Consider the following 26299-nt stretch of genomic DNA (forward strand, 5'->3'; position numbering starts at 1 on the left):
TTTTGATCCAATCTACACACAATACCATCACAATACCCCAAAATGATAAAGCAAAATCAGGTTTTATAAATTTGCTAATTTATTACAAATAAAAAACATACCTTAAATTTACATAAGTATTGAGACCATTTGCTATAAAACTCTTCAATTGAGCTCAGGTGCATCCTGTTTCAATTGATCAACCTTGAGATGTTTTTACAACTTGGAGGCCACCTGTGATAAATTCAATTGATTGGACATGATTTGGAAAGGTACACACCTGTCTATAAAAAGGTCCCACAGTTGACAGTGCATATCAGAGCAAAAACCAAGCCATGAGGTCGAAGGAATTGCCCATAGAGCTCCGAGACAGGATTGTGTCGAGGCACAGATCTGGGGAAGGGTACCAGAAAAATGTCTGCAGTGCAGCATTGAATGGCCCTGAGCACACAGTGGCCTCCACCATTCTTAAATGGAAGAAGTTTAGGAAGAGTCTTGGTGGTTCCAGAGCTGAACAATCGGGGGAGAAGGGCCTTGGTCAGGGAGGTGACCAAGAACCCGATGGTTACTCTGACAGAGCTCCAGAGTTCCTCTGTGGAGATGGTAGAACCTCCCGGAAGGACAACCATCTCTGCCATCAAATCAGGGCTTTATGCTAGAGTGGCCAGACGGAAGCCAATCCTCAGTAAAAGGCACATGACAGCCCGCTTGGAGTTTGCCAAAAGGTACCTAAAGACTCAGACCTTGAGAAACAATTCTCTGGTCTGATGAAACCAAGATTGAACTCTGAATGCTAAGTATCACGTCTGGAGGAAACCTGGCACCATCCCTACGATGAAGCATGGTGGCAGCATCATGCTGTGGTGATGCTTTTCAGCAGCAGGGACTGGGAGACTAGTCAGGATTGACAGAAAGATGAACGGAGCAAAGTACATAGAAATCCTTGATGAAAACACGCTCGGGACCTCAGACTGGGTCAAAGGTTCACCTTCCAACAGGACAACAACACTAAGCACACAGCCAAGACAAAGCAGGAGTGGCTTTGGGACAAGTCTCGGAATGTCCTTGAGTGTCCCAGCCAGAGCCCAGACTTGAACATCTCTGGAGACCTGAAAATAGCTGTGCAGCGACGCTTCCCATCCAACCTGACAGAGCTTGAGAGGATCTGCAGAGAAGAATGGGAGACACTCTCCAAATACAGGTGTGTCCCAAGAAGACTCGAGGCTGTAATCGCTACTAAAGATGCTTCAACAAAGTACTGAGTAAAGGGTCTTAATACTTGTATTAAAAATGAAATATCACATTTATATATTTCTGAAAAGTTCTAAAAACCTGTTTTTGCTTTGTCATTGTGGGGTATTGTGTATAGATTGAGGGGAGAAAAACAATAATACATTTTATAAGGCTGTAACGTAACAAAATGTGGGAAAAGTCAAGGGGTTTGAATGCACTGTAATGTTTATGGGTCTATGACATTTGATGCAGGTTGAATGTGAACAGGAGCCAAGTGTTCAAGCGTTAATTATATTTTGTCTAAAGAAACAAATCGTATAACAAAATTCCTTTTGAATGACATTTATTTAAATAGGACATTTTGTTTGTAAGAATGGTTATAATACATGAAAGCAACTGTATCTGAACTTCCCATTTCACAGAAAGTATCAGAAACAAGAGATAAAAATAGTATTTTTCAGATGATTCACACTTTGGGTGAAGAGAAATCTTTGTTTCCGTCTTGTCAGCCACATCGATGCCAGACTCTTGTCTTTATCGAGGGCTACAGTGCATCGAGAAATGTATTCCAACAAACACTGACTGAGGACAGCACTGTGACTAGTCCTGCCACTTCCCTGGGCTAGGGGTTGGTCTTGTTTTGGACCTCGTAAGCTCGTATAAAACTGGAAAGTGTTATGAAGGTAAATGGCATCATGTTGGTACAACTCAGACTGCGTTCCAAATGACAACCTATCCCCTATAGCGCGCTACTCCCCATTGGTCTGTGGTCAAAAGTAGTGCACTATATAGGGAATAGGGTGTCATTTCCGACTAGCAAACAGTGTAAACGCCACTCTCATAGTCTAGCCTAGATGCCAAAGCTTTACAACAACAGACATCTCAAAACATCAGCGCTTCTTTATGCTCAGTCCTTATATATATTTTTTTTTAAATGCAGCTGTCGGACAAGACTCGTTCCTTAAAGCCCACGAAGCAGTTTGTATAGCTCAACTGGATGGTGCTGTTGAAAGCAATACTCCTTTACAGAACACAGATAAAAAAAAAAAATAAAAAAAAAAGGGGGGGGGTATGGGGTACGTCTTGTCAGCCAGGTCTGTCAGTTTCTACTTCTTTAGGGGCCTAGGACTAGGTCATGTTGACTGACTCAAGTTTAAAAACAGCACTTTCAGGGAATTACATACCGCCTCCCAGGTTGCCCTACCGCCTCCCAGGTTGCCCTACCGCCTCCCAGGTTGCCCTACCGCCTCCCAGGTTGCCCTACCGCCTCCCAGGTTGCCCTACCGCCTCCCAGGTTGCCCTACCGCCTCCCAGGTTGCCCTACCGCCTCCCAGGTGACCAAGGTGCATACAAAAAAAACATGAGGAAAAGCTCAAGTCTGAAAAAAGAAATACATTTGTTTATTTTTATTTTTTTTATGAGTGAATGTCACTCAATTTGGCTCTCATGAAACAGTTGGTAGTGTGTTATCTGTAAATTACAACTTCTAAGGAGAAACAGGAGGAGGGGTGGTGATGGAAGAACAAAAACACGAGGGAGAGGGAATGAAGGGGGTTAGAACAAACAGGACATGACCTTCATCTCAAACGGCACTCCATTCCTTATATAATGCATTACTTTTGACCAGGGCCCATAGTGCACTATATAGGGAGCCACTTAGGACACAGCGGAGTCCTTTCCAAGTCATTCTCTATTAATTTCTCAAAAACCCCCTCAGGTACAATTAGTTGATAACCTCTGAAGGTTACAAGGTCAATTCCAACTATGAATAAATCAATGTATTACCTGAACTACAGTCTGGCTTGCTGTTAATTAAAATATGTTTTGTTCTTTAGTCTCATTCTCTCACCTAATGCTGTCTTTTAGGTGGATTGTTTTGTCAGAATTGCTTTTAAAAAGCTACTACCACCCTGTCAAGAGTTTTATCGCTCGTTCAAACGGTTTCTTTCCTTGTTCTCCTGGGTGAAGCTACACAGCTTCCAAACCCTCACAAAGAAGACGTTTTCTTTTAAAGCAGGAGGGAACTCATCTTCCACACAGCAACTATATTGAATATTTGAAAAAAAAAAAAGAATAAATATTTTTCAAAAACACAACAAAAAGAGAAATAAAATAAAACGTCCACACTTGCTGTTCCATGCATATGCGTTATTTACAAAATGAAAAACATGTTTCCTTTTTCTGCACTCCCGATGGTTTTTCCTGCCAACCCACATGGTTAAGCACCTTACAATCAGCAAATCAACATTCAAAAACCCTACATGTGATCTAACCACATTTAAAGAACATGGCTTGAACAGTTGGACTGTGTTGAACACAAACCCATGTCCCACACAAGGGTACTTAAAAATTAAACATAAAATACATCTCACTGGAAAACTGAACAGAGTGGGGGGGGGGGGGGGGGGGTGATGTTACAATAGTGACCAATTGAGAAGCAGGGGGTTCTTTTTTGTCCTCACAATCCAATCTGCTACAAACAATACTGTTGTACGATTAATGTTTGAAATATTCTACCATTTTATTTTTTTGTTGATATAATTTAAACTTTTCCATTAAACAAAACCCAAGAGAAAAAGATACGCAATATTGGGAAGATCAGCAACAATAGGTGAAAACCAGTGCTGCCCCGTGGCATTGCATCAGCGCTCTAGTCTGTCGAGGTTTTTTATTAGTAAAGAGTCTATCCTTAATCTTCTATGTATTCCCAGAGGTCCTTCTCATAGCCCTCATGCACATGCTGCAGCAGCACCCGCCGCCGACTCTCACAGTATCTGGAGGACAGGAAACAGGAAACAGTGAGGAGGACAGGAAGGCTCATTTCAAAATCAGTCTGGTCTCATTCTGACATAATGCTGTAGCGTAGCCAACTAATCCATATTCGGCTTGACAACAGAGACAAATAGAATGGAACAAGAGAACATTTCTGATTAAATTAAATCGCTGATCAATGACAGCCTCATAGTAGGCATAGTTGCCATTCAAATGTCATAGTACAAAAAGACAAATCTGGTATAATTTCATAGATACATTGATCCATTAAATCATCTATCCTGTTGCAGACTAACCTATACTTCCTGTCATAATGTATTGAACTCACCTATACTTCCTGTCATAATAAAGACATCTATATTATGTACTGAACTCACCTGTACTTCCTGTCATAATAAAGACATCTATATTATGTATTGAACTCACCTGTACTTCCTGTCATAATGTATTGAACTCACCTGTACTTCCTGTCATAATAAAGACATCTATATCATGTATTGAACTCACCTGTACTTCCTGTCATAAAGACATCTATATTATGTATTGAACTCACCTGTACTTGTCCTGTACTTTCTGTTTGATGTCCTGCAGAGAGTCCTGGGAGATGTCCCGCTCCAGATATCCAGACAGAACCTCCGTGGCGTTCTCCAAGTCAGCCTGATTGTTCTAAAAGAGGACCGCTTGGGTTCAGTCACAGCATATAAAACTGAATGTACAAAACATTAAGAACACCTGCTCTTTCTACGACAGACTGACCAGGTGACAGATATGATCCCTTATTGATGTCACTTGTTAAATCCACTTCAAATCAGTAGATGAAGGAGGAGGAGACAGGTTAAAGAAGGATTTTTAAGACTTGAGACATGGATTGTGTGTGTCCAATTGAGTGTGAATGAGAAAGACTAAATATTTAAGTGCCTTTGAACAGTGTATGGTAGTAGGTGCCATGCGCACCGGTTTGAGTGCGTCAAGAACTGCAACGCTGCTGGGTTTCGTACACTCAGTGTATAGTATAGGGCCACTACTTGTTCTGATAGAACTACACAAACAGGAACTTCCCCTCATGACAACAACTGTGGAAATACAGGGTTCCTTTAGAGAGGAGACCTTGACTTGTAGGTGTAGAAATGCATCATGGCTTTACTGTATACAACTGTAACAACAGTTACTGGAGCAACTGAAACACTACAAGCTAAATAGAATACTCTCACTCTCTCCTTCTCTCTCTTTCCCCCTCCCTTCTCTGTTTGGGTTAGGACTATAGCTGTAAAGTTACCTCAAAGATGATGGACTGGTTGTTCTTCTTGAGGTAGAAGGGTTTGGGTTAGGACTATAGCTGTAAAGTTACCTCAAAGATGATGGACTGGTTGTTCTTCTTGAGGTAGAAGGGTTTGGGTTAGGACTATAGCTGTAAAGTTACCTCAAAGATGATGGACTGGTTGTTCTTCTTGAGGTAGAAGGGTTTGGGTTAGGACTATAGCTGTAAAGTTACCTCAAAGATGATGGACTGGTTGTTCTTCTTGAGGTAGAAGGGTTTGGGTTAGGACTATAGCTGTAAAGTTACCTCAAAGATGATGGACTGGTTGTTCTTCTTGAGGTAGAAGGGTTTGGGTTAGGACTATAGCTGTAAAGTTACCTCAAAGATGATGGACTGGTTGTTCTTCTTGAGGTAGAAGGGTTTGGGTTAGGACTATAGCTGTAAAGTTACCTCAAAGATGATGGACTGGTTGTTCTTCTTGAGGTAGAAGGCGAAGACGTAGGTGAACATGAGTGTGGAGCGACACTGACACAGCACGTCCACGGCCTTCTTCAGGAACTGCACCTCGATCCAGGACATGTTGTGATGCTGCATCTCCTCCATCTTGGCCTTGACCCCGGCGTACAGCTTGTGCTCGAAGCGCAGCGACTGCATGTGGTTCATGTAACGGTTGCAGTAGAACAGGTACCTCTGCAGGGCTGCCCTGGACCGCTGGAGGAGGAGGAGGAGGAGGGAGAACGCCTGGCTCTTAAAATCAGAACAACAATCAAGCCTGGGAGAATATGTTTACCTTTATACATGCTCATCATCACTAGTATAACCACCACTAGCATAACAACCGCCACCACCATTACGAGCATAACAACCGTCGCCACCACTACGAGCATAACAACCGCCGCCACCACTACGAGCATAACAACCGCCGCCACCATTACGAGCATAACAACCGTCGCCACCATTACGAGCATAACAACCGCCGCCACCATTACGAGCATAACAACCGCCGCCACCACCACGAGCATAACAACCGCCGCCACGAGCATAACAACCGCCGCCACTAGCATAACAACCGCCACCGCCACTACGAGCATAACAACCGCCACCGCCACTACGAGCATAACAACCGCCACCGCCACTACGAGCATAACAACCGCCACCGCCACTACGAGCATAACAACCGCCGCCACCACCACGAGCATAACAACCGCCGCCACGAGCATAACAACCGCCGCCACTAGCATAACAACCGCCGCCACTAGCATAACAACCGCCGCCACTAGCATAACAACCGCCGCCACTAGCATAACAACCGCCACCGCCACTACGAGCATAACAACCGCCACCGCCACTAGCATAACAACCGCCGCCGCCACTAGCATAACAACCGCCGCCGACACTAGCATAACAACCGCCGCCACCACTACTAGCATAACAACCGCCGCCACCACTACTAGCATAACAACCGCCACCACCACTACTAGCATAACAACCGCCACCACCACTACTAGCATAACAACCGCCACCACCACTACTAGCATAAGAACCACCACTACTAACATAACAACCGCCACCACCACTACTAGCATAACCGCCAACACCACTACTAGCGTAACAACCACTACCACCAGTAGCGTAACAACCACCACCACCACTAGCATAACCGCCACCACTACTACTAGCATAACCGCCACCGCTAATACACAATAACTAGCACACCCACCGCTAATACACAATAACTAGTACACCCACCGCTAATACACAATAACTAGTACACCCACCGCTAATACACAATAACTAGTACAACCACCGCTAATACACAATAACTAATACTCAATAACTAGTACACCCACCGCTAATGCACAATAACTAGTACACCCACCGCGAATACACAATAACTAGTATACCCACCGCGAATACACAATAACTAGTACACCCACCGCTACTACACAATAACTAGTACACCCACCGCTACTACACAATAACTAGTACAACCACCGCTACTACACAATAACTAGTACAACCACCGCTAATAAACAATAACTAGTACAACCACCGCTAATATACAATAACTAATACACAATAACTAGTACAACCACCGCTAATATACAATAACTAGTACACAATAACTAGTACAACCACCGCTAATATACAATAACTAGTACACCCACCGCTAATACACAATAACTAGTACACCCACCGCTAATACACAATAACTAGTACACCCACCGCTAATACACAATAACTAGTACACAATAACTAGCAAAACCACCTCTAATACACAATAACTAGCAAAACCACCTCTAATACACAATAACTAGTACAACCACCGCTAATATACAATAACTAGTACACCCACCTCTAATACACAATAACTAGTACACAATAACTAATACACAATAACTAGTACACCCACCGCTAATACACAATAACTAGTACACCCACCGCTACTACACAATAACTAATACACAATAACTAGCAAAACCACCTCTAATACACAATAACTAGTACACCCACCGCTAGTACACAATAACTAGTACACCCACCGCTAATACACAATAACTAGTACACCCACCGCTAATACACAATAACTAGTACACCCACCGCTAATACACAATAACTAATACACAATAACTAGTACAACCACCGCTAATACACAATAACTAGTACACCCACCGCTAATACACAATAACTAGCAAAACCACCGCTAATACACAATAACTAGTACACCCACCGCTAGTACACAATAACTAGTACACCCACCGCTAATACACAATAACTAATACACAATAACTAGTACAACCACCGCTAATATACAATAACTAGTACAACCACCGCTAATACACAATAACTAGTACACCCACCGCTAATACACAATAACTAGTACACAATAACTAGTACAACCACCGCTAATACACAATAACTAGTACAACCACCGCTAATATACAATAACTAGTACACAATAACTAGTACAACCACCGCTAATATACAATAACTAGTACACCCACCGCTAATACACAATAACTAGTACAACCACCGCTAATACACAATAACTAGTACACAATAACTAGTACACCCACCGCTACTACACAATAACTAGTACACAATAACTAGTACACAATAACTAATACACAATAACGAGTACACAATAACTAGTACACAATAACTAGTACACCCACCGCTACTACACAATAACTAGTACACAATAACTAGTACACAATAACTAGTACACAATAACTAGTACACCCACCGCTAATACACAATAACTAGTACAACCACCGCTAATACACAATAACTAGTACACAATAACTAGTACACCCACCGCTACTACACAATAACTAGTACACAATAACTAGTACACAATAACTAATACACAATAACGAGTACACAATAACTAGTACACAATAACTAGTACACCCACCGCTACTACACAATAACTAGTACACAATAACTAGTACACAATAACTAGTACACAATAACTAATACACAATAACGAGTACAACCACCGCTAATACACAATAACTAGTACAACCACCGCTAATACTCAATAACTAGCACAACCACCGCTAATACACAATAACTAGTACAACCACCGCTAATACACAATAACTAGTACAACCACCGCTAATACACAATAACTAGTACACCCACCGCTACTACACAATAACTAGTATACCCACCGCTAATACACAATAACTAGTACACCCACCGCTAATATACAATAACTAGTACACCCACCGCTAATACACAATAACTAGTACAACCACCGCTACTACACAATAACTAGTACAACCACCGCTAATATACAATAACTAGTACACCCACCGCTACTACACAATAACTAGTACAACCACCGCTACTACACAATAACTAATACACAATAACGAGTACAACCACCTCGAATACACAATAACTAGTACAACCACCGCTACTACACAATAACTAGTACAACCACCGCTAATACACAATAACTAGTACAACCACCGCTACTACACAATAACTAGTACAACCACCGCTACTACACAATAACTAGTACAACCACCGCTAATACACAATAACTAGTACAACCACCGCTAATACACAATAACTAGTATACCCACCGCTAATACACAATAACTAATACACAATAACTAGTACAACCACCGCTAATACACAATAACTAATACACCCATCGCTAATATACAATAACTAGTACACCCACCGCTAATACACAATAACTAGTACACCCACCGCTAATACACAATAACTAGTACAACCACCGCTAATACACAATAACTAGTACACAATAACTAATACACAATAACTAGTACAACCACCGCTAATACACAATAACTAGTACACAATAACTAGTACACCCACCGCTAATACACAATAACTAGTACACCCACCGCTAGTACACAATAACTAGTACACCCACCGCTAATACACAATAACTAGTACACCCACCGCTAGTACACAATAACTAGTACACAATAACTAGTACACAATAACTAGTACACAATAACTAGTACACAATAACTAGTACACCCACCGCTAATACACAATAACTAGTACACCCACCGCTAGTACACAATAACTAGTACACAATAACTAATACACAATAACTAGTACACAATAACTAATACACAATAACTAGTACACCCACCGCTAGTACACAATAACTAGTACACCCACCGCTAATACACAATAACTAGTACACCCACCGCTAGTACACAATAACTAGTACACAATAACTAATACACAATAACTAGTACACCCACCGCTACTACACAATAACTAATACACAATAACTAGTACACCCACCGCTAATACACAATAACTAGTACACCCACCGCTAGTACACAATAACTAGTACACCCACCGCTAATACACAATAACTAGTACACCCACCGCTAGTACACAATAACTAGTACACAATAACTAATACACAATAACTAGTACACCCACCGCTAATACACAATAACTAGTACACCCACCGCTAATACACAATCATTAATACACAATAACTAGCACACCCACCGCTAATACACAATCATTAATACACAATAACTAGCACACCCACCGCTAATACACAACTAGTACAACCACTTCTAATATACAATAACCACCCACCACTAGCAGCACACCCACCCACCACTAGCAGCACACCCACCCACCACTAGCAGCACACCCACCCACCACTAGCAGCACACCCACCCACCACTAGCAGCACACCCACCCACCACTAGCAGCACACCCACCCACCACTAGCAGCACACCCACCCACCACTAGCAGCACACCCACCCACCACTAGCAGCACACCCACCCACCACTAGCAGCACACCCACCCACCACTAGCAGCACACCCACCCACCACTAGCAGCACACCCACCCACCACTAGCAGCACACCCACCCACCACTAGCAGCACACCCACCCACCTACTAGCAGCACACCCACCCACCACTAGCAGCACACCCACCCACCACTAGCAGCACACCCACCCACCACTAGCAGCACACCCACCCACCACTAGCAGCACACCCACCCACCACTAGCAGCACACCCACCCACCACTAGCAGCACACCCACCCACCACTAGCAGCACACCCACCCACCACTAGCAGCACACCCACCCACCACTAGCAGCACACCCACCCACCACTAGCAGCACACCCACCCACCACTAGCAGCACACCCACCCACCACTAGCAGCACACCCACCCACCACTAGCAGCACACCCACCCACCACTAGCAGCACACCCACCCACCACTAGCAGCACACCCACCCACCACTAGCAGCACACCCACCCACCACTAGCAGCACACCCACCCACCACTAGCAGCACACCCACCCACCACTAGCAGCACACCCACCCACCACTAGCAGCACACCCACCCACCACTAGCAGCACACCCACCCACCACTAGCAGCACACCCACCCACCACTAGCAGCACACCCACCCACCACTAGCAGCACACCCACCCACCACTAGCAGCACACCCACCCACCACTAGCAGCACACCCACCCACCACTAGCAGCACACCCACCCACCACTAGCAGCACACCCACCCACCACTAGCAGCACACCCACCCACCACTAGCAGCACACCCACCCACCACTAGCAGCACACCCACCACTAGCAGCACAACCACCACTAGCAGCACACCCACCACTAGCAGCACACCCACCACTAGCAGCACACCCACCAGTAGCAGCACACCCACCCACCACTAGCAGCACACCCACCACTAGCAGCACACCCACCACTAGCAGTACACCCACCCACCACTAGCAGCACACCCACCACTAGCAGTACACCCACCCACCACTAGCAGCACACCCACCCACCACTAGCAGCACACCCACCACTAGCAGCACACCCACCCACCACTAGCAGCACACCCACCACTAGCAGCACACCCACCCACCCACCACTAGCAGCACGCCCACCCACCCACCACTAGCAGCACGCCCACCCACCCACCACTAGCAGCACGCCCACCCACCCACCACTAGCAGCACGCCCACCCACCCACCACTAGCAGCACGCCCACCCACCCACCACTAGCAGCACGCCCACCCACCCACCACTAGCATAGCCCCCGCCGCACCGTCACTAGCATAGCCCCCGCCGCACCGTCACCAGCATAGCCCCCGCCGCACCGTCACCAGCATAGCCCCCGCCGCACCGTCACCAGCATAGCCCCCGCCGCACCGTCACCAGCATAGCCCCCGCCGCACCGTCACCAGCATAGCCCCCGCCGCACCGTCACCAGCATAGCCCCCGCCGCACCGTCACCAGCATAGCCCCCGCCGCACCGTCACCAGCATAGCCCCCGCCGCACCGTCACCAGCATAGCCCCCGCCGCACCGTCACCAGCATAGCCCCCGCCGCACCGTCACCAGCATAGCCCCCGCCGCACCGTCACCAGCATAGCCCCCGCCGCACCGTCACCAGCATAGCCCCCGCCGCACCGTCACCAGCATAGCCCCCGCCGCACCGTCACCAGCATAGCCCCCGCCGCACCGTCACCAGCATAGCCCCCGCCGCACCGTCACCAGCATAGCCCCCGCCGCACCGTCACCAGCATAGCCCCCGCCGCACCGTCACCAGCATAGCCCCCGCCGCACCGTCACTAGCATAGCCCCCGCCGCACCGTCACTAGCATAGCCCCCGCCGCACCGTCACTAGCATAGCCCCCGCCGCACCGTCACTAGCATAGCCACCAGTACACCGTCACTAGCATAGCCACCAGTACACCGTCACTAGCATAGCCACCAGTACACCGTCACTAGCATAGCCACCACTACACCGTCACTAGCATAGCCACCACTAGCATAGCCATCACGTAACTGTTGTGGGAATGAGGAAATATGTCTATCATTATACATGATGGTCAACAAAGACCAGGACTGTGTTGTGATTCTAGTCTACAGTGAGGAACACTAAAGACACCATGACTCACTGTTACCTCTTGGGCGTCCCTCGCTGCCTTGGCATCATCCTCATTGTAGCGATTGCAGTTGTACCTACAATGAAACACAGAGCTAGTAATTAGTGAGAGGAGAAAAAAAAATCTAAAAACATTTTAGTCCAATATGGTTGTAGCTTCCTTCCTTATTACAGCAACAACAAAGACCGACAGCAACCGGAGGGATGCCAGTTCAAATCCCGGGTCTGACAGAAAATCTGTCCGGAAGTGAGCTATTAACAGGAGAGTTGCTAGCAACAAATCCTAGACGCCTTCACCTGCCGTTGAGGCCTTGACCTAACCCCCCCCCCCCCCCCCCCCCCTCACAACAACTGCTCCACGGGCGCCCAAGTAAGGCAGCCCCCCCCCCCCCACTCCAACCTGTATGTGTCTTTCGGAGGTGTTGGGATAAAGCGGAAGGACAATAAAGGAATCTAAAAAGGGATACTTGTGAATGTTGGTAGTGAGGTCATTTATCAACTTCCCCAGAGTCAGATGAACTCGCCGATACCATGTCTATGTTTCCGTGGCCAGTATGAAGGAAGTTAAAGGTAGTTTTCACGAGCCAATGATAACTAGCATTAGCACAACGACTGCAAGTCTATGGGTATCTAATAGCATACTAGCAGATACACATAGACTTCCAGTAAAATAGTACTAGTCAGTAGGTGGTAGATCCACCCACCAGGCAGAGCCGTGTGGTTCCCAGGGCCCCAGGCAGACCCAGCAGAACTCTGCCTTGCAGCTCTGGTTCCGACACACCATGTGGTTGCAGCCGCCGTCCTTCTCGATGGTCACGTGGCATTTGGGGCACTCCTGAGGGATAGATGGCCAAGCAGAGAGGGGCTCAGTAACACTCCATCATTCACACAGCAGCAGCAGCAGCACTATAGAGCAACATATAAGAGCCAGTTTTCCCTGACACAGATTAAGTCTAGAATATCCACTGAGAATTATTTTTAGTCCAGGAATAGGGCTGTAATCTGTGTCTGGGGAAACCAGTCCTAAAATACTGAAAGAGATACTCAAAACACAAAATGTACCTGGTTTCGTGGAGGGACTAGCAAGTGATATCGCTAGTTTCTGGACCTCCATAAAATCAGACCGTGATTGTGTTTAGAGGTAAGCCTGTTTAAATACCCTTGTATTGGCTGCGATCCAGTTGGACGTCTCGCTGTCATCGTCACACTTCTTGATCCATTTCCTCAACCACTGAAAAGTTCAACACGGGAAAAAGATATTCAATACAACAAGTTCAAAGTCAACAATCTTTGTTTGATAATGCAACTATATTACAGGAAGTATAACTATGTTAATCTCAGGGAACCTCTGTCTCCAAGTACACTTTACCATTAACCATAAATGTGTAGACTAGGGCCCAGTCTAAAACCAACCCATTGTCACTAGTGGAGATCTGAAAGGATAAGCAATACGGTGACAATTCTACCCATCCCGTCAGGGGACAAGGTGAAGCTACCGCAGCCACCACCTATCCCGTCAGGGGACAAGGTGAAGCTACCGCAGCCACCACCTATCCCGTCAGGGGACAAGGTGAAGCCACCACCACCACCACCTATCCCGTCAGGGGACAAGGTGAAGCCACCACCACCACCACCACCACCGTCAGGGGACAAGGTGAAGCCACCACCACCACCGTCAGGGGACAAGGTGAAGCCACCACCACCACCACCTATCCCGTCAGGGGACAAGGTGAAGCCACCACCACCTATCCCGTCAGGGGACAAGGTGAAGCCACCACCACCTATCCCGTCAGGGGACAAGGTGAAGCCACCACCACCTATCCCGTCAGGGGACAAGGTGAAGCCACCACCACCTATCCCGTCAGGGGACAAGGTGAAGCCACCACCACCTATCCCGTCAGGGGACAAGGTGAAGCCACCACCACCTATCCCGTCAGGGGACAAGGTGAAGCAGCCACCACCTATCCCGCCAGGGGACAAGGTGAAGCTACCGCAGCCACCACCTATCCCGTCAGGGGACAAGGTGAAGCCACCACCACCACCACCTATCCCGTCAGGGGACAAGGTGAAGCCACCGCCACCACCACCTATCCCGTCAGGGGACAAGGTGAAGCCACCACCACCTATCCCGTCAGGGGACAAGGTGAAGCAGCCACCACCTATCCCGTCAGGGGACAAGGTGAAGCTACCGCAGCCACCACCTATCCCGTCAGGGGACAAGGTGAAGCTACCGCAGCCACCACCTATCCCGTCAGGGGACAAGGTGAAGCCACCACCACCACCGTCAGGGGACAAGGTGAAGCCACCACCACCACCACCTATCCCGTCAGGGGACAAGGTGAAGCCACCACCACCACCACCACCGTCAGGGGACAAGGTGAAGCGGTGAAGCCACCACCATCACCGTCAGGGGACAAGGTGAAGCCACCACCACCACCACCACCGTCAGGGGACAAGGTGAAGCAGCCACCACCTATCCCGTCAGGGGACAAGGTGAAGCAGCCACCACCTATCCCGTCAGGGGACAAGGTGAAGCAGCCACCACCTATCCCGTCCAGGGACAAGGTGAAGCAGCCACCGCCTATCCCGTCCGGGGACAAGGTGAAGCTGCCACCACCACCACCTATCCCGTCAGGGGACAAGGTGAAGCTGCCACCACCTATCCCGTCAGGGGACAAGGTGAAGCTGCCACCACCTATCCCGTCAGGGGACAAGGTGAAGCTGCCACCACCTATCACGTCAGGGGACAAGGTGAAGCAGCCACCACCTATCCTGTCAGATCTACAGTACATGAAATGTATATGGGGTTAGAGTTGTTTTTGTGGACTGGGTCTGACCACTATTACATTACCACTGACAGGGAGGGTTGAATTTAGACTCAGTTGTGACATACCTTACACTTGACGGGATCATGCCAGTTCTCACCACAATTGAAGCTGCAATGATTGGATAGAAATAAAGATCCACATGTAACCAAAATAAAAAGCAATGCTTTTTCTAAGGATTCCATTTGTGTGACAACTGCAAGAGATATCACCATGCGTTTTGAGAAATGTTGGTTACAATCCTTTTACCGTGTGTTAATAAATCAAGACTTCTCTGTGTGAGTATTAGTGGTAGATGGTCCTTTTTACATGCCAGAGAACGTGTATGATGTAGAAAACAAAACCAATAAGCAGGGAATGTAAGTCCTAGTATGGCTGTCTCTTACCAGAACTGCCGGCCACATGTGCATCTCACAGGCTTAGCATCTGGGTACTGGACTTTGACTACGTGATGGCAGTCTGGCGCCGGGCACCATTTTAACAGTCGATTGCACTGAGGACGAGAGGACAGGAGCATAAGAAGAGGGGATACAAGCAGATCCTCTTCTTCCAAACAAGCAAGATTATCTAACATCTGAAGAACAGATTAAATATTCTCACAATGGGGCTTTCATGGATAATTACTACATTGTATTTTAGAGTACAGACATCTCCATATAAAACACAGTTGCTGTATGCATATATATATATATATATATATATATATATATATATGCATACAGCAACTGTGTTTTATATGTATATATATATATATATACAGACATCTCCATATACAGACATCTCCATATAAAACACAGTTGCTGTATGCATATATATGCATTTCTATATGATAATAATATATAAATATATAAAACACAGTTGCTGTATGCATATATATATATATATATATATATATATATATATATATATATATATAATATATATGCATATATATATATATATATGCATATATGTGTATGTATGTATGTATGTATGCATGTATGTATGTATGTATGTATGTATGTATGTATGTATGTGTATATGTATGTATGTGTATATGTATGTATGTGTATATGTATGTATGTATGTATGTATGTATGTATGTATGTATGTATGTATGTATGTATGTATGTATGTATGTATGTATATATATATATATATATATATATATATTATCAATAAAGAAAATTACACATCTTACCTCTACAAAACTATTGGTAATCAAGTGTTGGTACTTCAACTTCACCTTGGACTCTGTGATCAGTCTCCTACAGGAAAATCATTTGGTTTATAGAAATGCTAATTAAATGTAGTGGATTTGAACAAATACAAAAAAAAAAGTGATTTATAAACTCATCTGCTACTCTACATCTCCAACTCTCACAGAGCAAGCAGCGTGTAGAGCAAGCAGCGTGTAGAGCAAGCAGCGTGTAGAGCAAGCAGCGTGTAGAGCAAGCAGCGTGTAGAGCAAGCAGCGTGTAGAGCAAGCAGCGTGTAGAGCAAGCAGCGTGTAGAGCAAGCAGCGTGTAGAGCAAGCAGCGTGTAGAGCAAGCAGCGTGTAGAACAAGCAGCGTGTAGAGCAAGCAGCGTGTAGAACAAGCAGCGTGTAGAGCAAGCAGCGTGTAGAACAAGCAGCGTGTAGAGCAAGCAGCGTGTAGAGCAAGCAGCGTGTAGAGCAAGCAGCGTGTAGAGCAAGCAGCGTGTATGTAATGCTGAAACGTAATAATAATAAATTAAAGGCTTTACTGTCACAGAGCAGATAGATGCAGTGAAACGTGTTGTTTTACAGGGGCAGACATAGTAGTAAGGAGCCCCTGGAGCAAATCAGGGTTACGTGTCTTGCTCAAGGGCACAGACAGATTGTTCATCTTGACGGCGTGGGTATTTCGAACCAGCAACCTTTCAGTTACTGTCCTAATGCGCTAACCGCTAGTCTACCTGCTGTGGAATGTAAAGCGACAGTAACGTAACACTTACATGACTGTGTTGTCGTCCACCAATATATCACAGCTGTGAGCAGGGCAGGAAATTGTCTTTTTTTTTTTTAAAGAAAGAGAAAGGAAACATGGTGAGATTTTTCACATCTCAACAAAAGCCCAATGAGTCAGAATAAGAGTTTACAGTCCATGGTCACGATACATACCTGCTGTGTGTATGAATGTATGTATGAATAAGCCAAAGGTCAAAGGTCATTATTTTAACGTTTTGTCTGTGCTATTGCATTGCTTTCTTCTTGACTACTTCCTGCTGACCTCTTGCCAGGCCCCGCCCACCAAGTGTTTCTTACCTTAAGGGTCTTTTCCATGTTTAAACAAAAAGGTGTTTGTGATGCTTACCTGTCCCATCCCCTCCTCGATGATTTTGGTAGTCAAGTAGTCCCCCCAACACTGCATGCAGAACTTGTGTCCACACTCCAGGCCAGTGAAGTACTGTTGGAGAGGAAGATGAAGATTCAGTCGAAGAGGCTAGGGGGTAAGAGGCTAGGGGGTATGGTTTAGAGGCTAGGAGGTATGGTTTAGAGGCTAGGGGGTATGGTTTAGAGGCTAGGAGGTATGGTTTAGAGGCTAGGGGGTATGTGTTAGAGGGTAAGAGGCTAGGGGGTAAGAGGCTAGGGGGTAAGAGGCTAGGGGGTAAGAGACTAGGGGGTAAGAGACTAGGGGGTAAGAGACTAGGGGGTAAGAGGCTAGGGGGTAAGAGGCTAGGGGGTAAGAGGCTAGGGGGTAAGAGGCTAGGGGGTAAGAGGCTAGGGGGTAAGAGGGTTATTGGCTAGGAGGTATGGGTTAGGGGCTAGGAGGTATGGGTTAGTGGGTAAGAGGGTTAGAGGCTATAGGGTAAGAGGCTAGGGGGTATGGGTTAGAGGGTAAGAGGCTAGGGGGTAAGAGTTAGTGGGTAAGAGGCTAGGGGGTTAGGGTTAGTGGGTAGGAGGGTTAGAGTCTAGGAGGTATGGGTAAGAGGCTAGGGGGTTAGGGTTAGTGGGTAAGAGGGTTAGAGGCTAGGGGGTAAGAGGCTAGGGGGTAAGAGGCTAGGGGGTAAGAGGCTAGGGGGTAAGAGGCTAGGGGGTAAGAGGCTAGGGGGTAAGAGGCTAGGGGGTAAGAGGCTAGGGGGTAAGAGGCTAGGGGGTATGGGTTAGTGGCTAAGGGTTAGTGGCTAAGGGTTAGAGGGTAGGAAATAGGGTTCAGGGTAGGGTACTGACCGAGTTTGGGTAGTTCAGAGCTACACTACCAGAGTCTGAGGGTAGAAGATAGGGTTAGAGGGTAGAAGATAGGGTTCGGGTTCAGGGACAGGGTTCAGGGTAAGGGACGGGGTTCAGGGTAAGGGACGGGGTTCAGGGTAAGGGACGGGGTTCAGGGTAAGGGACGGGGTTCAGGGTAAGGGACGGGGTTCAGGGTAAGGGACGGGGTAAGGGACAGGGTTCAGGGTAAGGGACAGGGTAAGGGACAGGGTTCGGGACAGGGTTCAGGGTTCGGGACAGGGTTCAGGGTAAGGGACAGGGTTCAGGGTAAGGGATAGGGTTCAGGGTAAGGGATAGGGTTCAGGGTAAGGGTTCAGGGTAAGGGTTCAGGGTAAGGGTTCAGGGTAAGGGTTCAGGGTAAGGGGCAGGGTTCAGGGTAAGGGACAGGGTTCAGGGTAAGGGACAGGGTTCAGGGTAAGGGACAGGGTTCAGGGTAAGGGACAGGGTAAGGGACAGGGTTCAGGGTAAGGGACAGGGTTCAGGGTAAGGGACAGGGTTCAGGGTAAGGGACAGGGTTCAGGGTAAGGGACAGGGTTCAGGGTAAGGGACAGGGTTCAGGGTAAGGGACAGGGTTCAGGGTAAGGGACAGGGTTCAGGGTAAGGGACAGGGTTCAGGGTAAGGGACAGGGTTCAGGGTAAGGGACAGGGTTCAGGGTAAGGGACAGGGTTCAGGGTAAGGGACAGGGTTCAGGATAAGGTACTGACCGTGTTTGGGTAGTTCAGGTAGCAGATCTGACAGGGAAGATCCTGAGCAGAGGACCTCGTGTTCATCAGCCGTGTCCTCGACTTCTTACTGGGGTTGATGACATGGCATTCCGAGAACAATTTGTCAAGGTTCCCATCAAAATATCTAGTGAGAGAAGACACGTCATCAGTGTATTATTCACTAGAATAGGGTCTTCGGGTCATGCTATAACAAATGGTTACATAGAAAGGCAATAAGTCATAGCCAAACTAGAGCACCAAGACAAAGGCGAAACCTGTGCCCAGATCCCGGGACTTTTAACTATTGGACATAGCGCAAATTGAGCATTAAAAAGGGTCTGCAGTGAAATTGGTAAACAGAAAATTGATTTGATCAATTCAATTTCCTTGTGTAATGCTGTCTATCAATATTTAATACCAGACCATGGACATTCAACAGACCACCTAACTAACACAATGATGGCACTAATAGAGCCAAGAAGATGACACTGTTTTACAATGAGTTTTACAACAAATCATACAAGAGCCAATGTCACGACTAACCTTTCCATCAGTTTCTCTTTGTCCCAATTGAAGTGACTAAGAAGTATTCTTGTTATCGTTGCAGGGTTCTAGAGAAGAGTAGCAAAAATTAGGAGGCAAAATACACATTTATAATTGCCTCCGGAAGCTTCATAGCTTTTAAAAGACAGCCACTTAACTAGCTAGCTATTTAGCATTGGATTAGAATACACTAAACGGTAACTAGCAGTACGGTCATGTCAGTTACACGACAAATACGTTCTAGGCTATTATTGTTCAAAATGTGTCTAATAATAGGATTCATAAAAATCTGCAATTCATTGCAGACAAACTCACTGACTGACAGAAGTGGGAATCAAGGTTCGGCCATGTTGTTTCAGGCGCACAGGCCTCAAAATCAGACACAGTGGAAAGTAAGATAGCTAGCTAGCTAGGTGGCTAACTATAATCCAGGTGAAACTATTGACATAGGGGGCTGATAGGATTTCACGCAAACTAGATAGCTCAGTAACGTTAGCTACTTCGCCATTTTGGTGCCATAAAAGAAGACAAATACGTTGATGACAGTGTTGTAATAGCTACGTTGTAGCTAACAGGGGAATGACAAAGATGACTAGCCAAACTAGCTAGGTTTTCTGGCTGGGTTTAACAGTTATTTTTACTAAATCTTACTGTAGCTAGTTGGGTCAGCATCTTGGCAGAACTGACAACTCACTTATCTCGCTGAGCCAGGCGCACTAGTCTTTCAAGAGACATAACGTTACGTTATTGGTTCGTTAGCTAACGTTAGTTGACTAAACTAAAGTTGGCAGCTTCCCTAGACAGATAACGTTAATTTAGCTAGCTGGTTAGCTACAGTAGTAGTTTGTTGAAATTTAAGTCTGAGTAACTTAGCTACAGTACCTAAACTAAGGTAACGTTACTAACGTTAGTTTGTAACTAGCTAGGTAACGTTAGCTAGCAAACAAGCTAACATGCGTTGAGGCTTACCGTTACCTACGATTGTTTGTTGTGGGCAGTAAACTAACTTAGTAACTAATTAGCTGTTTACGTTTTACAATTTGCGGCCTACCAAGACCCAACATCCTCGGCCTTTCCTTCACCTCACCTGGATGACATCATTGACCTCCCTGATACACTCGATCATATGCTGAAGGATCTGTTCAGCAGTCAGAACCTCGAACCGATAGTCCTCCTCGTCTTGACCGGGCCCTAGGCCACTGCCCCCGGTCTCCCCACATTCATCTCGCTCTCCACCGGCCACAACAGGATCATCCAACTCCACTTCCAGGGTGTCGTCTTCGGGATCCTCCTCAGCGCTGTCTTCGCTGCATTCCTCTTCCTCCTCGTCGAATTCATAATTGTACCCTTCGTCTGAGTCCATTACTCGGTTAACTTGATATTGTGACAAGGTATGACACCAAACGCTAGAATCGAGGATGTGTACAGGCCGCAACGAAACAAGAGACGAAATATTTCGAAAGAGAAAAAAATATTTCCGGAGAGAGAGAGTAGCTAGCTACAACAACATGAGCGCAGCTGCCGCTGGACCAACAAAGAGATGCGGCGTCATACGGACCGACGCGTTACGTCACGTCAAATAAGGACGAGCAGGATATATGTACAAACACTTCAAGCTCATCAAGATCACTGTTGTTTATTTGTTGAAGACAGCATGGAATGTTTTAACAAATGATTATACTTTATCATAAAAATATAAGGCTGCCATTCACCGGTGTGTATTCCTCGTTGTGTTTTTCTCTTTCTGAATTTGACCTTCTTTAAATGAGCCTAATCCTTCTTGATAAATAATTCAACAAACATTGTTTATTTATATTCCTGTGTAGGACATTGTGTACTATGGACACAAGAATCCTATGGCCACATTACGCCAAAAAAGACATTATTGGCATACCCATTACAACCAATGAATACATTGTCGTTTTAATACATTAATTTAGTTTTGTATCATAGTGTAATGCTGTAGCCATTATATCATATGTAAGTGTATGGGAAAACATTATATAGGGCCTGTTTATAATTACAACTGGTGAGTCTTGCAAACAGAGTGAGCGTGTATGTCGACACTTTACCACTAGATGGCAGCACAGAGTTAAATCTAAAACTTTTGACCTGCGTTGGATTGAGTTTAGTGTGAATGGCAGCAATCCGCCCCATAGCCTATGGCTGAGGGCGTAGTGTTGCGGTAATGTTATAGAACACAAGTAGGCTAATCTCATTTAGCAAGTATTCATTTTGCAAGTATATTGCAATAATCGTATATGTAGTCTTCAAATGATTTAAACTCCTTTACTGTTTAGCAAAATGTGGAATGACTAGGCATATTTAATTCAAATACATCACCTTTGAGTATATCTGTTTTCAAGAACTTTTACACATCCTCACAGGCCTCTGTGAATTGAGGCATATTGTGTGTTTCAGGTTTTGTGGTCACCGTTTTTTATGATTCTATCTTATTGAAAAGCCTACACATACCACAATAAAAGGACGAAATAATTACTAGACAGTCTTTGAGCCAACACATTATATGTTGAGGAATGCTAGTTGAAAGCAGAATGGAGTAGCCTGGGCCTCTTGTACTCCACATTTGTTTTCGGAGCCGTGTGACTGATAGCTGCTTGATTTCGTATTCCTTGTTTGTAGTATTATTTTCCCAATGCTGGTTGCAATCCCTCAACTACAACTGAATATTTCCACTGTACAAATCATCTGCTGTTACAAAAATAGCCTTTGCTGTGATGGCACAATATCTGGAGCAGGTGCTCTTTTGTTTGGTGCGAATACAGTTTGTTTTCATGCTGTCGAAAAAGAAAACTCAAAGCAATAATCATTGCATAATCTCCCATTGTAACAGTCAACAGTAGTTAACCCGAGGGTCTTAGAGATTTAGAGACTTTATGGAACAGATGGTGTGATCTTTATGGATAGTGCTGCTAAATATCTGTTGCAACCTGTTGAGGCAACCAAACAGAAGCGATTGCAACATTCTGATAGATTTTTTAACTAATTGGTCCTTTGACTAATCAGATTATTTATTTTGCCCATAATTGGGCAAAATATCAGAATTGGGCTGCCTGTGTAAACACAGCCCAAGTAGACAAATACTGTATTCTCTTATTAAAGAGAGTGGACATTTCTCTTACAATGCCCGCCAGCTGAGGAAAAAAATATGATATTTTGTCATTTTGCAGATTACAATAAAATCTAGTTTGGTAAAGCAACCCGATTGGGTAACAAAAAAATGGATAGCGAATGTGTATGTAGATTTCTAGTTGGGTGTAGGAGGATGAGCTCATAGCAATGGTACAGTACAGGGAAATACCTTTTACCTTGTCTCTGTGCTCTTGTGATTACATGAGACAGGAGCAGGTTTAATGTGATACACCTTTAATGTGCCTCACAGCAATCCCCTGATCTGAGCCAGACCAGACAGAGCCTGATCAGATCCTGTTAAAGCATGAACTGAACTTTCCTCCTAACACAACAACACATCACTAACAGCTCAGTCTCAGTCTCAACACAAGCACTTCATTCTTAAAAAAAAAGAAGAGATTGTAACAAAAATATTATACGGCTTTTTTTTGTGGGGGGGGGGGGGGGGGGGGGGGGGGGGGGGACAGTGTATCCCCTGCTAGGATGCCAGCCCCCCTAGGTGAACACATACAATCACACACATCCCTCTGTGCACCGGCAGAGATACTCTATCTGTGAGATCCAGGGGGGTGGCAGTGAGAGGGACATACAAGTGCCATGTTACACTGGTCCTTTGAGCCGGGAGGACTGGGGGACAATGGTGCTGTTAACACTGCTGACTGGGACCTTTAGGCCTTCTGAAACTTTAATGTGATTTGGTGAGCGACCTACCGCTCGCCGAGGTCAGAGATGAACCCGGGCCCCGGCAACATCCCGGGGTTGCCGTGTGTCGTTGCCGCTGTAACCAGACACCGGCCCGGCGATGGGGGCAGAGGGGGAATCGGGTGCCGGCTCGTCTTTGTCCCCTGTGGCATGGATAATGACCCGTCTGTCCTCACCGGGGGCATAGAGAGATGGGACTCAGTGTCTCAGGTAAAAAGAGCACAGGTTACCAATCTGATTTATACAAGGCAGGACAGTGACCTGATCTCAGGCAGAGGAGAGTGTTTTTGAATCATTTATACTCGGTGTTTTTCCTTCCTGTGGGTTTTGCCTCAGCTCGGCACCATACAGAACTCTAGCCTATTCCTATCTAGTACTAAGGAGAGTTGTTGCTCTCTGTCTGTATCTTATCAGGGGTACATGATGTAGATAGTGGGTTTCTGTGCTGATTTCCTTGTAATGAAGAATCTTTCGATCAATCGATTACATTTATTTCTAAATAAACTTAGCTCAAACCTGAAAGAGACACCTTTCGATGAGTGTGCCTTCCTTGATAATCTATGATCAATCACCTATAAAAACTCTTCCATTATGTTTTGGCCACCTTGACAAAAGAGTGTATTTAAGTTAAGTTCCAATCATAGCACTGTAGCAGGTGCCAGGGCCAACTAACTTCTTCTGCCTCTGGCAGAGGGGTTTGGTTGGTCCCCTGGCAGAGTGGATGAGAGCTGGAGGACTTAGTCCCCTGGCAGAGTGGATGAGAGCTGGAGGACTTGGTCCCCTGGCAGAGTGGATGAAGGCTCGAGGACTTGGTCCCCTGGCAGAGTGGATGAGGGCTCGAGGACTTGGTCCCCTGGCAGAGTGGATGAGGGCTGGTGGACTTGGTCCCCTGGCAGAGTGGATGAGAGCTGGAGGACTTGGTCCCCTGGCAGAGTGGATGAGAGCTGGAGGACTTGGTCCCCTGGCAGAGTGGATGAGAGCTGGTGGACTTGGTCCCCTGGCAGAGTGGATGAGAGCTGGTGGACTTGGTCCCCTGGCAGAGTGGATGAGAGCTGGTGGACTTGGTCCCCTGGCAGAGTGGATGAGGGCTGGAGGACTTGGTCCCCTGGTAGAGTGGATGAGGGCTGGTGGACTTGGTCCCCTGGCAGAGTGGATGAGAGCTGGAGGACTTGGTCCCCTGGCAGAGTGGATGAGAGCTGGAGGACTTGGTCCCCTGGCAGAGTAGATGAGAGCTGGAGGACTTGGTCCCCTGGCAGAGTGGATGAGAGCTAGAGGACTTGGTCCCCTGGCAGAGTGGATGAGGGCTGGTGGACTTGGTCCCCTGGCAGAGTGGATGAGAGCTGGAGGACTTGGTCCCCTGGCAGAGTGGATGAGAGCTGGAGGACTTGGTCCCCTGGCAGAGTGGATGAGGGCTGGAGGACTTGGTCCCCTGGCAGAGTGGATGAGAGCTGGAGGACTTGGCCTTTTGGCTATACAGTAGAAAGGTGATCTCTGGGTGTTTTGTCCCGCTGTAATCAAACAGGAACATCATCCATCATGAGAGAGAGGCTATAACAGCCAGGTTACAATGGGAGATAAGATAATGAGAGAGGTTATTACAGCCAGGTTACAATGGGAGATAAGATAAGGAGCATGGTTACAGGAGCCCGGCCCGGACGGCCTCGCAGGGAGAGGTATAGCTCAGGTGACAGCCCAGGTAGGTTCCTCATTACATAGCAAGGCCTGGCTGGCCCTGGCCTACATGGCTAACTCTCCGCTGGCCTGGGAATGCTAGAGTAAGCCAGGGCTGAAGTGTGAGGGCTCGATGCATGGTCACAAGCCACACTGCTATGGTGAATTGGTTTATGCTGAATTGGTTTTGTGGTGAATTGGTTGGACACGAATCGGCAGAGTCCTGGTTCGTAACCTGATAGAGTGGAACAATAACTGGAAAATTGACAAAACATTGTAAAACGTTATGTCCTATATACTTCTGTCAGTGATGTGATGGACATTACTCTTGCATTGAAATGACTTTATCAAGTTAGCATGAGTGTTAATCCTCTATTGTTTAATCTCTATTGCAATGTCGTCAATTACTTGACGAAAACATAAAATCAAGAGTTTATTAGTTATAACACGTCTCAATCTCAACGCTGTGTCTCGGACCAAACAAATATCAACATACGCAATGTACCAGAGTCTGCTTATCCCCTAAATCACTGACATGACCTGATCCTCATCTGAAGGCGATTAAAGTATAAGGCGTTGGTCTGGTAGAGTGTGTGTCTGCAGGTGCATGAGGTGTTTCACGTGTCACAGAGTTTTGGGATTGTGTGACCCGGCCAGAGGTCGACATCATGTCCCCGCAGGTGACAAAAAAAAATCTGTCCCGTTGTCTTATCATCCCCTGTAGAAGTGTGCCATGACCCGAGTGTGTGTGTGTGTGTGTGTGTCTGTGTGTGTGTGTGTGTCTGTGTGTGTGTGTGTGTGTGTGTGTGT

General features: G+C 46.3%; 1 protein-coding gene across 3 annotated transcripts; it reads right to left on the minus strand.

Moving 5' to 3' along the window:
• Positions 1 to 1538: 1538 nt before the first annotated feature.
• On the minus strand, positions 1539 to 21527 carry LOC129834836 (E3 ubiquitin-protein ligase arih1). Of its 3 annotated transcripts, none has more exons than XM_055900148.1 (14): positions 21051 to 21527; positions 19964 to 20031; positions 19421 to 19565; positions 17820 to 17912; positions 17461 to 17516; positions 16685 to 16751; positions 15891 to 15997; positions 15573 to 15615; positions 13839 to 13910; positions 13384 to 13514; positions 12693 to 12756; positions 5693 to 5983; positions 4538 to 4650; positions 1539 to 3986 (listed from the first exon to the last, which is right to left on the minus strand). In XM_055900148.1, exons 1-14 carry the CDS (start codon positions 21324 to 21326, stop codon positions 3902 to 3904), a joined length of 1611 nt encoding a protein of 536 aa, XP_055756123.1. In that variant the 5' UTR covers positions 21327 to 21527; the 3' UTR covers positions 1539 to 3901. The 3 variants fall into 3 exon arrangements, with proteins under 3 accessions (XP_055756123.1, XP_055756125.1, XP_055756124.1); XM_055900150.1 differs by having other exon boundaries at positions 5693 to 5953; positions 12699 to 12756; positions 21051 to 21526; XM_055900149.1 differs by having other exon boundaries at positions 5693 to 5953; positions 21051 to 21526.
• Between the last annotated feature and the right edge of the window lie 4772 nt (positions 21528 to 26299).

Source organism: Salvelinus fontinalis, chromosome 35 (assembly GCF_029448725.1).
Source record: "Salvelinus fontinalis isolate EN_2023a chromosome 35, ASM2944872v1, whole genome shotgun sequence".
NCBI lineage: Eukaryota > Metazoa > Chordata > Actinopteri > Salmoniformes > Salmonidae > Salvelinus > Salvelinus fontinalis.